The sequence below is a fragment of the Benincasa hispida genome, chromosome 5 (genome assembly GCF_027475165.1).
Source record: "Benincasa hispida cultivar pf3 chromosome 5, pf3_genome.v1.1, whole genome shotgun sequence".
Taxonomy (NCBI): Eukaryota; Viridiplantae; Streptophyta; class Magnoliopsida; order Cucurbitales; family Cucurbitaceae; genus Benincasa; species Benincasa hispida.
In genome coordinates this window covers 15,077,607-15,091,777 of record NC_143482.1, presented here as the reverse complement: position 1 = coordinate 15,091,777, position 14,171 = coordinate 15,077,607, and the positions used below count along the sequence as shown (strand labels likewise).

At 34.1% G+C, this 14,171-nt stretch overlaps 1 protein-coding gene across 2 annotated transcripts in view; it reads right to left on the bottom strand.

Annotated features, from left to right (window-relative positions):
• The window catches only part of LOC120078006 (pleckstrin homology (PH) domain-containing protein), a 137,456-nt gene that overhangs the window by 29,812 nt on the left and 93,473 nt on the right, over positions 1 to 14,171 (bottom strand). Inside the window, exons 32-46 of one of the 2 annotated variants that reach the window (XM_039032177.2) lie at positions 10,055 to 10,705; positions 9,498 to 9,674; positions 8,630 to 8,733; positions 8,124 to 8,413; positions 7,948 to 8,032; positions 7,521 to 7,862; positions 6,294 to 6,653; positions 5,515 to 6,004; positions 4,589 to 4,752; positions 3,433 to 3,598; positions 3,016 to 3,285; positions 2,690 to 2,884; positions 2,217 to 2,259; positions 1,437 to 1,558; positions 841 to 1,332 (exon numbers count right to left, since the gene is read on the bottom strand). In XM_039032177.2, the coding sequence (XP_038888105.2) occupies positions 841 to 1,332; positions 1,437 to 1,558; positions 2,217 to 2,259; positions 2,690 to 2,884; positions 3,016 to 3,285; positions 3,433 to 3,598; positions 4,589 to 4,752; positions 5,515 to 6,004; positions 6,294 to 6,653; positions 7,521 to 7,862; positions 7,948 to 8,032; positions 8,124 to 8,413; positions 8,630 to 8,733; positions 9,498 to 9,674; positions 10,055 to 10,705 (3,951 nt within the window). The remainder of the gene's footprint in view (positions 1 to 840; positions 1,333 to 1,436; positions 1,559 to 2,216; positions 2,260 to 2,689; positions 2,885 to 3,015; positions 3,286 to 3,432; positions 3,599 to 4,588; positions 4,753 to 5,514; positions 6,005 to 6,293; positions 6,654 to 7,520; positions 7,863 to 7,947; positions 8,033 to 8,123; positions 8,414 to 8,629; positions 8,734 to 9,497; positions 9,675 to 10,054; positions 10,706 to 14,171) is intronic. The other variant, XM_039032178.2, reaches the window with a different exon arrangement.

The window sequence follows — 14,171 nt, the reverse complement described above, 5'->3', positions numbered from 1 at the left end:
ATTGTCATCTTTGAGGTCAATTCCTTTTTTTTTTTTTTTTTTTTTTTTTTTTTTTTTGGGAGAGGTGGGGAGTTGGTGTACAGACAAGCTAAAGGGTATGCATTGTTAGTGAGCTAAAAGTGAGTTAAAATAGGTAGGTAGTTAGTTAGTTAGTTATTCTACATGCTTATAATCATTTCACCTATAAATAAAGTATCTCCCCTCATTTAAAGGAAGAGAATCATTTCATTCAAAATTAGTCTGTCGGTATTACACTAGAAGGTTACACTAATGATGTTGAATTTACAACCCTCCCACTCGACATGACTATTTTTGGAGATCATCCTGATGAATCTAATTGCCTTCCTTCCTCCCTTACCATCTATGACACTTTTTCCTCCTTTAGTAATTTGATGGAGTTAGTTTTGTCCACTGTTTTGTTTTGTTTTTTTTTTTTTTTCTTTCTTTCTTTTATGCAAAGTTAAGTTAAGCACCATTTCATTCATTTTAGCTTAATCTTTCTTAATCAATAATTGGCACTCTTTATTGTAATCACCTATAGATGTTGGGGGTTTTCCCCCGATCTCAATTATCAATAAAATGTTTCTTTTTTAAAAAAAAGGGGAAAAAAAGAAAATATACAACACATACATCACGAGAAATTAATATTACAAATTAAATTATAACTAAGTTTTAAGCACACGACCAGCTAGAATTCCACCAAACATGTAACAAATGAAGTTCTTTTTAATAAAATTATTTTAAAAAAAGGCTTTTCTTCATTTCATTTCAACTATTTTCTTTTCTAAATGATATTAATTTGAATTCAATTTTTCTCTCTTAAGAGAGAACGATTATTACCTCTGGAACAATTCCTTCTGAGAAATCCTGACTGAATTTCAGGCAGCTAACCCAGCCAGCAGCGGGGCTGTACTTTTCAGTTTCATAGAACTCTTCTGTAACAACCACGTTACTATCGGCTGTTGAACCACCAGAATTACCAGTTTCATCCAGGAGATGCATGTCTTCTTTGCAACGTTTGGACATGAGGCAGACATCAAGTGTAAAATCAGTATTGTTCTGCACTGAGACGAGAGACCTAACTGTCACATATCGGCTGCCGTCCTTGACAGTCACTTGGCTGGCAATGACATCATTCCCTAAGCGCCAACAAGCAGCTGGTGTAGCATAGTTTAACCTAACAGTAGTCCAAGGGCCAGTCCTGTTCGGACTTATTTGAATAGATCCAGATTTTCTTCCTTTACTTTGGGATTGATTAATGTTCTCAAACTCTGGTTTGGGCGACAAAAGCACAGTACAATTTAATCTTCCACTGGACTTGGATGTTTTCCCCTGTGATATAATTTTTAGAAACAACTTTAAATTAGAAATTGCAATAGACTTCCAGATGGTTGTCAAACAGTTACATATCGTACAGGAAGTACAAGACCTATTACCAATTCAGATGAAGCAAGTTCTATACAGCTTAACCTATTCACGTGATCATGCAAATGAAGTTCATCCTCCAAGCTCTGCGCTATCTGTGTTAAAGGGGCAGAAAAGAATCCAGAAGCCTCACCTGTAGAATTGATAAGGAGGGAGATTATAATGACCTTGCTAAATTTTCAAAATGGTTTACTACTCGAAAACTACAAAAACTTACTAAAAAAAGAAAAAAAAAAAAAAGATCAATTTTCCTCATAACATTTCACTTCCAGGCAATTAGAAATGAATAAAAAAGATTCACGCAATTAAAATGAAACGTGACAGTTTTACCACACAAGATATCGCCATAAGAAATTACAAATAACATACATAACAACCATGGATGTTCTTTTCTTTTCTTTTCTTTTTTTCTTATCTTAACAAATATAGATATGGTTGTTATCTGAACAATAGAGATGACGTGACGCCCAAGAGCTAGCAAGGTACCTTATAGGTGTCGGTCATACACATTTTATTCCCATCTTTCCCTTTTTGTTTTGAATTAAAAAAAAAATTCAGATCGGAGTTCAATTCACTGCCAAAATGTGCCGTGTTATATTCTCAAGTCAAACGAAAAACTTAACTACAGTGCATTAGTGTGTGCAAGAATTTAGTTATACATATCCAAAACTCGTTGTGATGTGAATAACAAATATGAACCAACTAGAAATAAGAGTAAGTATCATTGGAATCAATTTGTAGGACATCCCTCCATTCTTCTATTTAAGAGAACTACTAGCATGTTAAGGTACCTTTTCCAACATCTGTTACCATCAATTCCAGCATATATTTTTCCTGTGTATTTTGAAAATATGAATAACATCAGGGAGGCACAAAGAGATGGTATTGACAGAAATCAAAAGCATCTACAAAGTCCGGAAAAAGTTAGATATTTTTCTCATGTAAAGAAAGATATTTGGTGTTATAGATGTAAGATTTTTATATAAAAATGAAAATGACCCCTATCATCATTTTAAGAATCAAGACTGGTAATATCAGCACCATAAACACCAAAAGCACTAATTATACATAATTTATAATATAAACAGCACCAATTCACCCAAAAAAGGATTATAAATAACAATGAATAATCCGATTGAATGGCCATTGATAACTATCAATCAATTCTTCAATAAATCATAATTGCCACCGGTGTAACTATGAATGAATAAAATAAAGATGGTCATGGCTACATGTTGAATGAACAAGTCTATATAGTACCCACCGGGGATTCAACTTTGAAAAAGAATATTTCGTTCCAGTAGACCAAGTCAACCTCAGCAGATAATGAGTGGTCTGAGCTACTTCCGGATGTGCGTGCACTCTGTTGATGTTGCAATTGAGCAAAAACCCCTTGGATGGGAGTAAGGCGAACAGCTACAGTATATTGGTGAACAGCCGGTCCTTCAGCCCCTGGCAACTGTATCAAATGTTTGTCCAAGTAAAAGATGACCAAGTGCAAATAATTGTTCATAAATGAAAGAAACATATTGAAAGAAATGCCGAGGAAAGAGTCTTCACAAAGTAGTTGATGAAAATTATATGTTATACCTCTCCATCAGAAATTATTATCGTCACCATTCTTCTATCTTTCTTAAAATGTTTTCCTTCCAAATGGGAATCTAACATGTTCTTTGAAACAGGAACTTTTAAGGGCTTCATGTCCCCTGAAGGCATCCTAATTACATTTTGAAGACCACGTATTTCAGTAGCTCGGATGTAAATGTCCTGACCAAGTTTGTTTTGTGGGATGATAAAGTAGTCTCGCTTGGCATGCACATCACCGATACTTCTTCCTCCAGAAGTGGAAAACAATGAGTCCTATACGACAATTCCCAGGAAAAAGAAAAAAGGAAGAAGAATTGGTCAGCCAGGCAATACATATCATGCTAATTGTTAACTGAATGCGATCTTGATCTACAGAGGCTATTAATATCAAAATTATAATAGAAGAAGAAACATATGTACTACTCTTGTTTTGTTATGCTCCTGAACATGCGTGAGGTTGATCCAACTTGCATATGCTTGAATGAGCAGATTGACGCTAGACGCTGAAATATTCAAATTTAAATCCCTAGCTGAGGTAAGATGCAACTGAGAAGCTGAACCAGGGGCATTTTGATCGTAGTGGTACCTGACAGGAACCAAATTAAGACAATCATTTAAACGCGCAAACTTATATTCCTGACTGGTGACATCATCCTGATTAAATAAAATTGTATGAAAAGACTTTGCTTTTTTTTTTTTTTTTGTTATTTAAAAGAACCAAGAGCTAATCATCTAAAGATAGCAAAAGAGGTTGCTAAAAGAAAGCTCTCCAACTAGTTTGGTATGAAATAAAAGATGATTACAAGGTCAAGATTCAAGAGCCCAAATGAAGTAGTTGGAATGAACAAATGATTAGTAGTAGTTAATCTTGGGTAATTCCTGATTTAATTCTTTTTAGATTCCTTCTATTTGGAATATTTTGTTTAAATTCTCTAAAAATAGAGAATTCCTCTTTCGTATTCTACAACCTTTGATTCATAATAAAGAAAGGTGGGATAAAAGCTAGGTAGAGGCAATGTGAACCACAATTGATGGAGGTGGAAATTGGAGAAAAAGGAATTTCAGCACATTAGTTCTACCATTGTTCAACCTTCACAACGAAGCTTTTCCTTCAAATGTAAAACACAACAAATAGAGGTGGAAATTGGAAGAAACCCTCAGAATAGGAAAGAGTTGACTGACATCCAGTGTGCAATGGGACATTTAGATTGCTGAATGGAGCATCACGTGAGTAAAATTTTACAAACTAAAAAATAGGATTTCCAATACCAAAAACTAGTGGGTCGCAGAAAAATTAAAATAAGGTTTGCATCTTCCACACTTTTACTATGAGTGCAACACAATTTGGATTAGTTCTAAATTCTATCATTTGTGTTGACAACAAGCAAGGAGTGAGCTCATTGAACACCTTACAAGTTAACGTGAACCAAACAGACCTAAAATATACTTCAAAGTTTTAGAAATGTTATCAATTCTAGTGCACAGTTGCAGTGCATAGTTCAGGCAATCCCTAGGTTCATAATCATTTCATTTGATGAAAGAAATGGCATAAAAAGAAGCATCCCAAGGTAGTTACCTCAGAAATCCATCTACAGGTTCAACAAGAGGCTCCCAAGATTCGTACTTATCATTATATGATCTGGCAGCCAAAAAGAAGTTCATGACAGAATTTAAATATCCTTTTCTTCCATGAAGACTAAATCCCAGCCCGCTAAGCGATATATTGAACAATGGAACCATCTGTCAAAATCAAGAAGAGAAATTATGCAAATAAATCGACAAAAAAAGAAGTCCATTTGTATTTATAATAAACTAAATGTGCATAAAAGGATGGTTCATACTTCAAAATGAAAGAAAGAAGATCGAGAAAGCTCAAAATTTTCTATGAGGGTAATGGAATGTTGGTAGAATTTGAAACAAACAAAATTCCAAGGTACATGGTAAAATTGGCACATGATGGGCCATAGGGCAATCAAATGAAGGCTGTCAAAGAAGAATTAAAACAAGAACAATATGTTGCACAACACTCTCAGATGAGGGTAAAACGAAAAGAATATGTTGCACAACACTCCCATATGAGGGAAGTCTTCGGGATCTGCTGACCCTCATGTCTATGTATTCCACACTTCTATAATTAAATCAATCCATCTCAGGTGAAAGAGTTTTTCCATATTAATTGAGGTTTTCTTTAAGATCCTTGTCAAGGAAGAAAAAAATATATATAAGACAAAGATTTCAAGCAAAAAAATAATAATAAAGATAAAACAAAAATGTCAACAAAATGCAAAAAAAAAAAAAAATGATGCTGGACTAACATTTTTATTATTTAACAAGAAGCAACTTCATTGATGTATGAAACGAAATAAAAAAAAAAAATTTTAAAAAATATTAAATCAAATTGACTCTCATAATGTGCCCCTTTATTTGAAGCTTATTATAACCAGGTGACCAATACTATTTGTCTTATCATTTAACAAAACTGAAAATGAGTAGTTTTCTTACCAAACCAGCATAATCATCAAAAACTGCAATAGAAAACGTTCTCACTTCTGCATCAATTACAGTGTTATCGGAACCACTGGTTACATGTGAATCCGCCAGCTTAAGATTGAAGCTCCTTTGAGGCCTCTTGGACCTGCTCCGCACAACAAAGGTCCCTAACTCATTACCAACTATCCATATGCTGAATGGCTCGGTTATTAGCTTAGCATCTGAAGAATCCCAGGCACTTTCCTCCACGAACTGATCCCATGTTACCATATCCATCCGAATGCATCCCAATGCACTGAAGTCTTGTAGCTTAGGCTTACATTTGCATGCAATACAACCCAAGGAAACAAACCCTGGAGGAGCTTGTGGCAACCAGAAGGATATATCTTCCATTCCTCTTTGCTTCTTGATTTGTCCCACAAGTTGGAAATCTAGTGGGGACTTGTACAGCTCTTCATCTCCGGTATGAAGAAGAATAATAGATGTATTTGGAGGCTCAAATCTGAGTCCAGAAGACAACCAACAGTTAACCATAAAACTACAGGCATGTTTGGATTGACTGGAGAAAAAAATATTTTTTTAAAAAAAGTCATTTTTATTCAAAATCTTTTGAGAAAAAACGGTTTAAAATACACTTAAAAAGTGTTTCAAAAACTATTTTGAGAGATTGTCAAACACTTCAATTTTTTCTAAAACGACTTATTATCAAAATTGAACACTTGAAAAGTTAAACCAAACACACCATAAGACTCTAACATACCGACTAAAAATAGAAAATGAAAGACACACACCCTTTAATAACAACATCACCAAAATAAATCTTCCCCTGAGGAACAACTGGACGCCATATTGATAGTTTCTTCTTGGAATTTGATCCTTTATTCCACCATATCAACTGAAATTTACCAACAGCCTCAAAACGCTGACCAGAAGTTACAATAGGTGATTTCTCCAAATGCAGTGTCTCAGTTTGACTAGGTGAAGCATGACTATCTGAACTCTTAGGCATTTCATGATACACTTCAGGAAACCCAAATATTGAACGACGCAGTTCATATGCAGTACCTCTCACACCAAAAGATGTTGGATCTGCTGGCAAGAAAGATCCAGCAGCATTGTCCACACGCCATAAAGCAAAATTTGAATGGCACCTGCAACTTATAAACAAAACTGTATCAAAAATAATCTTACAGACATAGGTGCCCAAATTTAGTCAAGATAAGAGAAACCAGAAGTACACTGAACATTTCTAGCGGATGGGATTGCAAAGTACACTTTATCGTTTCATTTCAGATTACTATAGCTTTTAAAATAATTACGGACAGCTTCAGTATCAGCTATAAAAAGAAGTAAAATAGTGTTTGGTAAATTTTAATTTTTAAATTAAAAAAGCTAGTTACGGTGTTTGGTAAATTAATACTAACTTGATGTAAATTAGTTATATGAACCAAACTAGGCTTATTATTTCAATTATTTTTTTTTTATGAATAATTAGTTTATAATTTATTTAAAATTGTATATGATTTGAATTTCGACTACTTTTATTTAATCTAAATTATTTGATAAAAGTTCTAAAAAATAATTCTTATAAAAAATGAATCAACTAAAATTTGAAAATACATATGACAAAATATATTAATATAAAAGGATATTATTATAATATATTTATTTAAATTGTTAAGAAGTTAGCAAATTTTTAGAGAAACTAAATCTAAAAGCTAGTATCTATTAATTTTTACACGTTAGTTAAAATTTAAAAGTAATTCTAATAGATTAATAAATAATTCAATTTACAAACAACGTAGGCAGTTAAGATTTCCCCATAATCACTTTTTATAATTGTAAACGCAATCCCTAAAGGAGCCTATATCTTAAATATGAAACCCATCCAGAGTAAATCTTCTTGCATATATAAGACTTATCCAATACAACCATCAATTTCCAAATGTGAATAAAAATAGAATGCCCAGAACGAAAATGAACATAAGAGAGATTCATTAGTTTGATATTTGACATACGGTACACTGGTGCTGATACTTATGCAGTCCCTGAAGGAACAGGCAGAAACTAAGGAAGAGGCGATGCAGAAAACAGCAGACAATGGCGGTTGCATAATTCCATTGGAGACAACACAACCAAGTGCAACATATCCTTTGGGTGCTTCAGGAAACCAAATGGAATAAAAGCAATCCTCTTGGCCTAGACTATCATATCCAGGTGAAGAATTATAATTGTTGATGTGATAACTAGAAATGTCTTGAGAAGCTACCGGTGGCCATATTAGTCTGAAAGATATAGGTCGCTTTACTCTTGCAAAACTGGTATTTACTGCAAGAACTCCTTTCGTTGGTGGTTTTCCACTGCCATTTTAAGAGTGCTCATGTCAATACCAAAAATCAAACCGACAAGATAATGCCAAGGAAATATTATACAGAGATTACTGACGATGGTGTCACATAGTCGCCCAAAACTGCAAAACCAGGTGGAGCATTAGGCCTCCAGAAAGAATATAATTGATCACTGTTCAGACCTGCAAAATGAAGATAAGTGCTGGAAGGATTCAAATTTTGATATTTCTACATATACTGGCAATAAGATAAATAAACAGTGTGGTGGCATACTTTTGATTGTTCCGACTTTGTCAAACTCAGTGCACACGACAGTCATTTTCTTTGACGTCATTCTTAGAAATGTCACAATGTCCTCTTCAACAGCTAAAAACAGCCTCAAGATGCTGAACGAAAAGTTCATAAATATATCTGAAACAGATAAATGTATATTTGTCTTTCCCGAAGCGTTCGAATAATTTATTGAGGAATCAAAGGGCTCCAGAATCCGGATTCCATTACTCTCCATGGTCAAACCGAGTGCATTTGCACTAAATTCAGTCGTATCACCTTTCAGAAGAAACCTATAGGCATGATAAGCATGTAGAACATTACTAAAATGGGAAATTGCGAAATAATCCAAAATGGCGCAATATATATAAATTTCAGAATGAAAAAAATATATGCATAGCATAAGACTCTGCACTAGCATTTGCTTTGAGTGGAAACATGTTGGTATTTTTCTTAGTTTTTTTCAGCCAAATCAAGTTTTCCATAAAATGTAGAGAAACTGCATCTACCTGCAATATACATCCAGTTGAGCATGCAAAAGTTGGTTCTGGAGGATTGTTGATTCCCCTACTTCCCTTGATGTGTTGTAGAAAATCAGCTCAGGACCAATTGCCTGCATGGAGTACATAAATTAAAACGGGCCACAAACAGAAAGTATAAGTTCCTTCAAATTAGTCATCTATGACATGAACATGCTACATAAGTCCCCACGATAAACTACTGGGTGATAAAAAAATTTGAATGGGGAATTTTCAAGAAGATCATCAACATTGAACATAAAGCTTATTTTATTCTCTTCGGACAAAAATCCACAACACATGTTTTAACACTGATCATTTTTAGGTTCAGGCAAATCCACGTTTTTTTTTATGTTTCAACTTTGTCCATGCCAACTGGAATTGCCAAATGATTAAAAGCACTATGACAAAAGCTCACTCCTTCACATATCTTATTCACCTATTACCAGAAGCTTCCATGAAAGTTTTCAGCTCGTAAATGTTCAAACTTCTATGTGCATTTATTAAATAGTTCAACAATGTCAGTTAATTCAAGCATCGATCAGGTGGGAAAAAATGCCAGATCCACAGCTAAGTCAAGGCAGCTTTGTATAGACTAGAGTGATGTGCTCCAACTACGTCAACAATTTACCCTTTCAAAGCGTCCACAGTCCATCTATGCCACCATCCTGCCTTAGAATTTTTAAGAATATTCCAGAACATGAGAGTCGCTTGTCTTTATGCTATTCAAATAACTTTGGCATATTATCTTCAAATCTTTAATTGAAGAGTAGGTTTCAAGGAGGTTGTGCAAAGGCAAAAACAAGAATACATAAGGATAGATCACATTTGAACTAATCAAGATAGTTTAGTACTCAACCTGCAATTCGATAGTATAGTCAGTAGACTTGTTGCTGGTAATATCTTGAGATTGTGCATCTTGAGAACTTCGTTGGACAATGTTATCCCCCAACTCCAAGTACACCTTATCTTGCTTAGATGCTGAATAACTACTGTTGGTGCCCATAAAAACACAAGAATCCAAAAATTGTCCACCCTGCAGTGGTCAAAAGCATTGTTAAGTTCACTATGAATTTTAATGCAAACAATAATGGTCAACACAAAATTGGAGAGCTTTCATCTTCCTAGATTAGAGTCTTCTTTTCTCTTTCATTTGGTTTTATATTATGTATTTTCTTATGTTGAGAATTGTCTCTCTTTATTATTGGGATATGATGAGGGTGCTATAAGTGTATCAATCTGCTGAGGTATTCGAGTGCATATGCCGATCCCCTCGTCTTCTTGATTGTATGGATTATTGTGTCTCGTTGTAATTCAAGCATTAGTTGCTTTTCATTATATCAATTAAAAGTTTGTTCCCATTTTTTTTTTCTAAAAAATAGTGGTTAACAGTAAATTATAGGCAACTAATCATACTTTGATAGTGATGTTTTTGAATTGTAATTTCTTCCCATTTCCAACATATATCATTGCTTCTTTGCTAGGTGCTGATAGATCAACTCCATTTCTATCCGTTAGGTGCATTACTCCACCATTACCATCATAGATGAAGTGGTCAAAATTTTCATCATCTGCTACTAACGGTTTTCCAGGAGATATATGCAGTTCCGATGATAGCTGCCTATAAGGTGACTGATCCAAGATAACAGCATCAGTAACATGTAAGTAGCTCTTATCTTCTTCATCTGACAATATATTGCCAACCGTTGGAACAAAAAATTCAACAACAGCCAGGAGAAAATCAAGTGCAACAAGAAGTTGAGGTTTTTGAACTGATAAGGAAACAAATGTTGAAAACTGTACGAATTTTGCATCAAGAATAAGCATCGTAGGAACTGCTTGAGCAATATTTTCTTCTATGGTACTTGCATCACTTGAGAGTTGATTGTGCTTATCAGTCGGTATGTGCAGCCGACCTGTGCCGATGCTGTTAGCAACTCCAATTGCCCGCCTGAATTCCAGTTCAGTTCCCTCACGGTCATCAAGAACAGTGAAACCCTTGAGGGTTGCTGAAAGAAAACCTTCACCCTTTGTATTGGAGTTGTACAATACCCATGCATTATTAGCCTGGAAAATGCAATTTAGAAACAGAGCACACAAAGAAGATTTCACAATTCAAGAGTTGAAATATAGAATCTGCTTGAGTTACTAAAGGAAAAACTAAAAATCCGATGTCCGAAACAAAGAAAGATAGAAGTGCAAAGGAAATATTAGATAGTTGTGCCTATAACATAGTGGATGTTTAAAATCAAAAAACATAAAAGAGTGGGATAAAATATTTAATTTTTTGTTAAAAAATAAGCTTTATGAATAATAGAATGTTGGTAGGCTAAGAAGCACAGACACTTTAGTTTGATGTCCGTGTTGTTGGACGGACACATATTAGACATTTGTTAGTGCAAGAAATGGGTTGGCACTGGTTGTAGAAAGTCAAAATAGGACCAACATTTGGTAGACATACATCAAACACTTCTCACATATATGACAAAAGTACATAAACTATTTTTTAAAACATAAAAACGAATAAACTCATTAACTTTGAATGTCCTTGTTTAAAAATGATATACTTTATAAAATGTATGTTTTAATAAATGTGTCATTGTCGTGTCTGTGTCTTAATTTTTTTGAAAATGGTGTCCCATGTTAGTGTTGTGTTGTATCCGTGTCTCATATCCATATCCATGCTTCTTAGTTGGTAGGTCTTGGATATCTTTTTCATGGAATTTTATTTTGGGGTTTTTTCGTTGGAGCCTTGTAGTTTCTTAGTGCTACTGTCCCCAAATTTAGTTTTTTGGCTCATTTTTTCTGATTTTCAGGATTTTTTCTCATGGATTTTTTTTTTTGGTGTTGTTTCATTGGAGTCTTTGTACTATAGGGTGTGTTTGGACACTTGGAATGGGGTTGGTTTGTAATGAAATGGGCTTACAGCCCATGTTTGGTTGGCTTGTAATCAACCCCGATTTGTAATTCAAACACTACCCTATTTCCCATCGGTTGTATCATCCCACTTCCCACGGTTTTGAAATTAATCTCTGGTTTCATGTCCACTAGCATTAATCACTCTCTCTCTCTTCCCTCCTCAGTCTTCTCCTCCTCTCAGAATGCCTCGTTTTCTTTAGATCTTCTTCCCCTTTCATTTTCTCCTCTCTGGAACCCTAACCTATGTGCGTGTTTTCACCATGTCATTCGATCTACTTGCCTCTTCTATGAAACCCTAATCCAGCCCGGTTTGGTCAAATGCACAAAACTTTTTATCGATTTGGTTGCCTCTTCTAAAAAATTTCTTTAATTACAAAAAGAAAAACATATTTGCTGGCAAAAAGTACGAAAGCATAAAAGTTTTATCATTTATCAAAAAAAAAAAGGAAAACAATCCTTAGTCGTAGTTTCACTGGATATTTTTTATCAATTTGGTAATTAAAAGAAATTATATCATTTATTAAAAAAAATGGTCAAAAGCACAAAACTTTTTATCATTTATCAAAAAAGGGAAAAAAAAAGAGATTTTTTTATAATTTGGCGAGGAAAAAATTTATATCATTTTACAAATAAAAGGAAAAGCTGAAGCTCTCTAAAAAAACATCAAGCAAACAAATTTTTTTGGTGAAAATAAATAAAATTTTCTATCATTCAGCCATAGAGTAAGAAGAAAAAAACAGAGTCCATTGTAAAAGAAAATTAATAAAAAACTAAAAAGGAAACCTCGTATAATTTTCTTTTACAAAGTAGTCAAAGTTCAAGAAATTGGGATTTAAATAATATCACAAACTATTGTAATATAATGTAGACTATAGATATAAAGAAACAGTCAAAAGAATAATAATAAAAAATAGTCAAAATAATAATAACAAAAAGAATAGTCAAATCCAACCCAATTTCAAACCTGCAATCCAAACACAGTAATAAAAAATACAGCAAACCTAACCCTATACTCCAAACACTGTAATCAAATTCCTAGTAATCCAGATTCCAGACAACAAACCCCATCATAATCTGATTCCCAGTAATCCTGGTTACATTCCAGTTCTCCAAACACAACCTTAGTTTTTTGTTTCATTGTTTCTGATTTTCATTTTATATCTTTCTTGTTAGACATGCTTCTATTCAAGCTACTTGTTTTTTCTTCCTTCTTCCTTCTTACACGGAGTTTCTTTCCTAATGTTTCCTTTTAATTTTATTGATGAAAAGTTTTCTTGTTCAATTTATTTACTCTTTTTTTTTTTCTTTTTTTTCTTTTTTTTTTTTTAAGCTTGTTGATTAGTTAGTTCATTGTTATTCTCTATAAATAGACAAGGACAGTCGCTTGTACTAAGAACTTTGCACACTACATGGTGGCTTACAGTGTTCCTTTCCTTGTTCCCTGCTTGACCAACTCATGGATCATTTCAACTACTTCATTGTAGGGTAATTGTATTGGGTAGCACTTTTAGGGATAATAATTAAGTATATAGCCACATTTTTAAAGAAATTGCAAATATAGCAAAATCTATCGATGATAAACTCTATCGCTGATAGACTTTTACTAGCGATACGGTCTATCATTGATAGACCCCTACTAGCGATATGGTCTATCACAATAGACTTTGAAAGCATAATCTAAATTTTGTTATATCTAGAAATTCTTTTACATTATGCTATATTTGCAAATACTTTGGACTTAATTGCTATTTTTGCAGGAGATTTTCATACGGATCGCCCTTTTCAAGGGCCCAAATGAAAAATGGCCTAGGGTTCATAAATGAATGAAAAATGGCCTTCTACTGACGTTAGCCACATGTGAAAGTACCCATTTGACCTTAAAACGTGCACAAGGGCCTTCCTCTCGCTTTCGTTTCTCGCTCTCAATTCTTGCTCTAGCTTCTCGCTCCTTCTTCTAGTTCCTCATCAAACACAACTACAATTTCTTTCTTCGATTGTCCTTCGTTCGAATTCTTCCTCTCGCTTCTCGCTCTCAATTCTCGCTCTCGCTTCTCACTCCTTCCTCTAGTTCCTCATCAAACACAAATGCAATTTTCTTCTTCGATTTTTATCCTTTGTTCAGATTCTTCCTCTTGCTTCTCGCTCTCGATTCTCACTCCTTTCTCTAGTTTCCCATCAGATACAACTGCAATTTTTTCCTTCGATTTTTTTCCTTTGTTCGGATTTCTCTTCTCGCTTCTCGCTCCGTTCTCTAGTTTCTCATTAGACATAACTGAAATTTTTCTCTCCGTGAAAAAACTACATAACGGGGAAGGGAGAGAAAAAAAAAAACTACAAAACAAACAAGAAGAAAAAGGCAAAGAGAATGGAAGAAGAAGAAGATGAAGAAGACAACAATGCAGAACCAACAAGAAAATGTGGAAGAAGAAGAATGCAAAAGAGAAGAAGACAAAAAAAAAATGCAGATTAATGTTCCCAAATCGAACAGCTACAAAATGAAAAAGAAGGAATAAATGCATTTAGGGTTAAAATGGTAATTTCTCATGATGCTAACGTAAGCAAAGGGCCAAAATTCATTTGTTTTCAAATTTGGGGTTAATTTTCATTTAGGCCC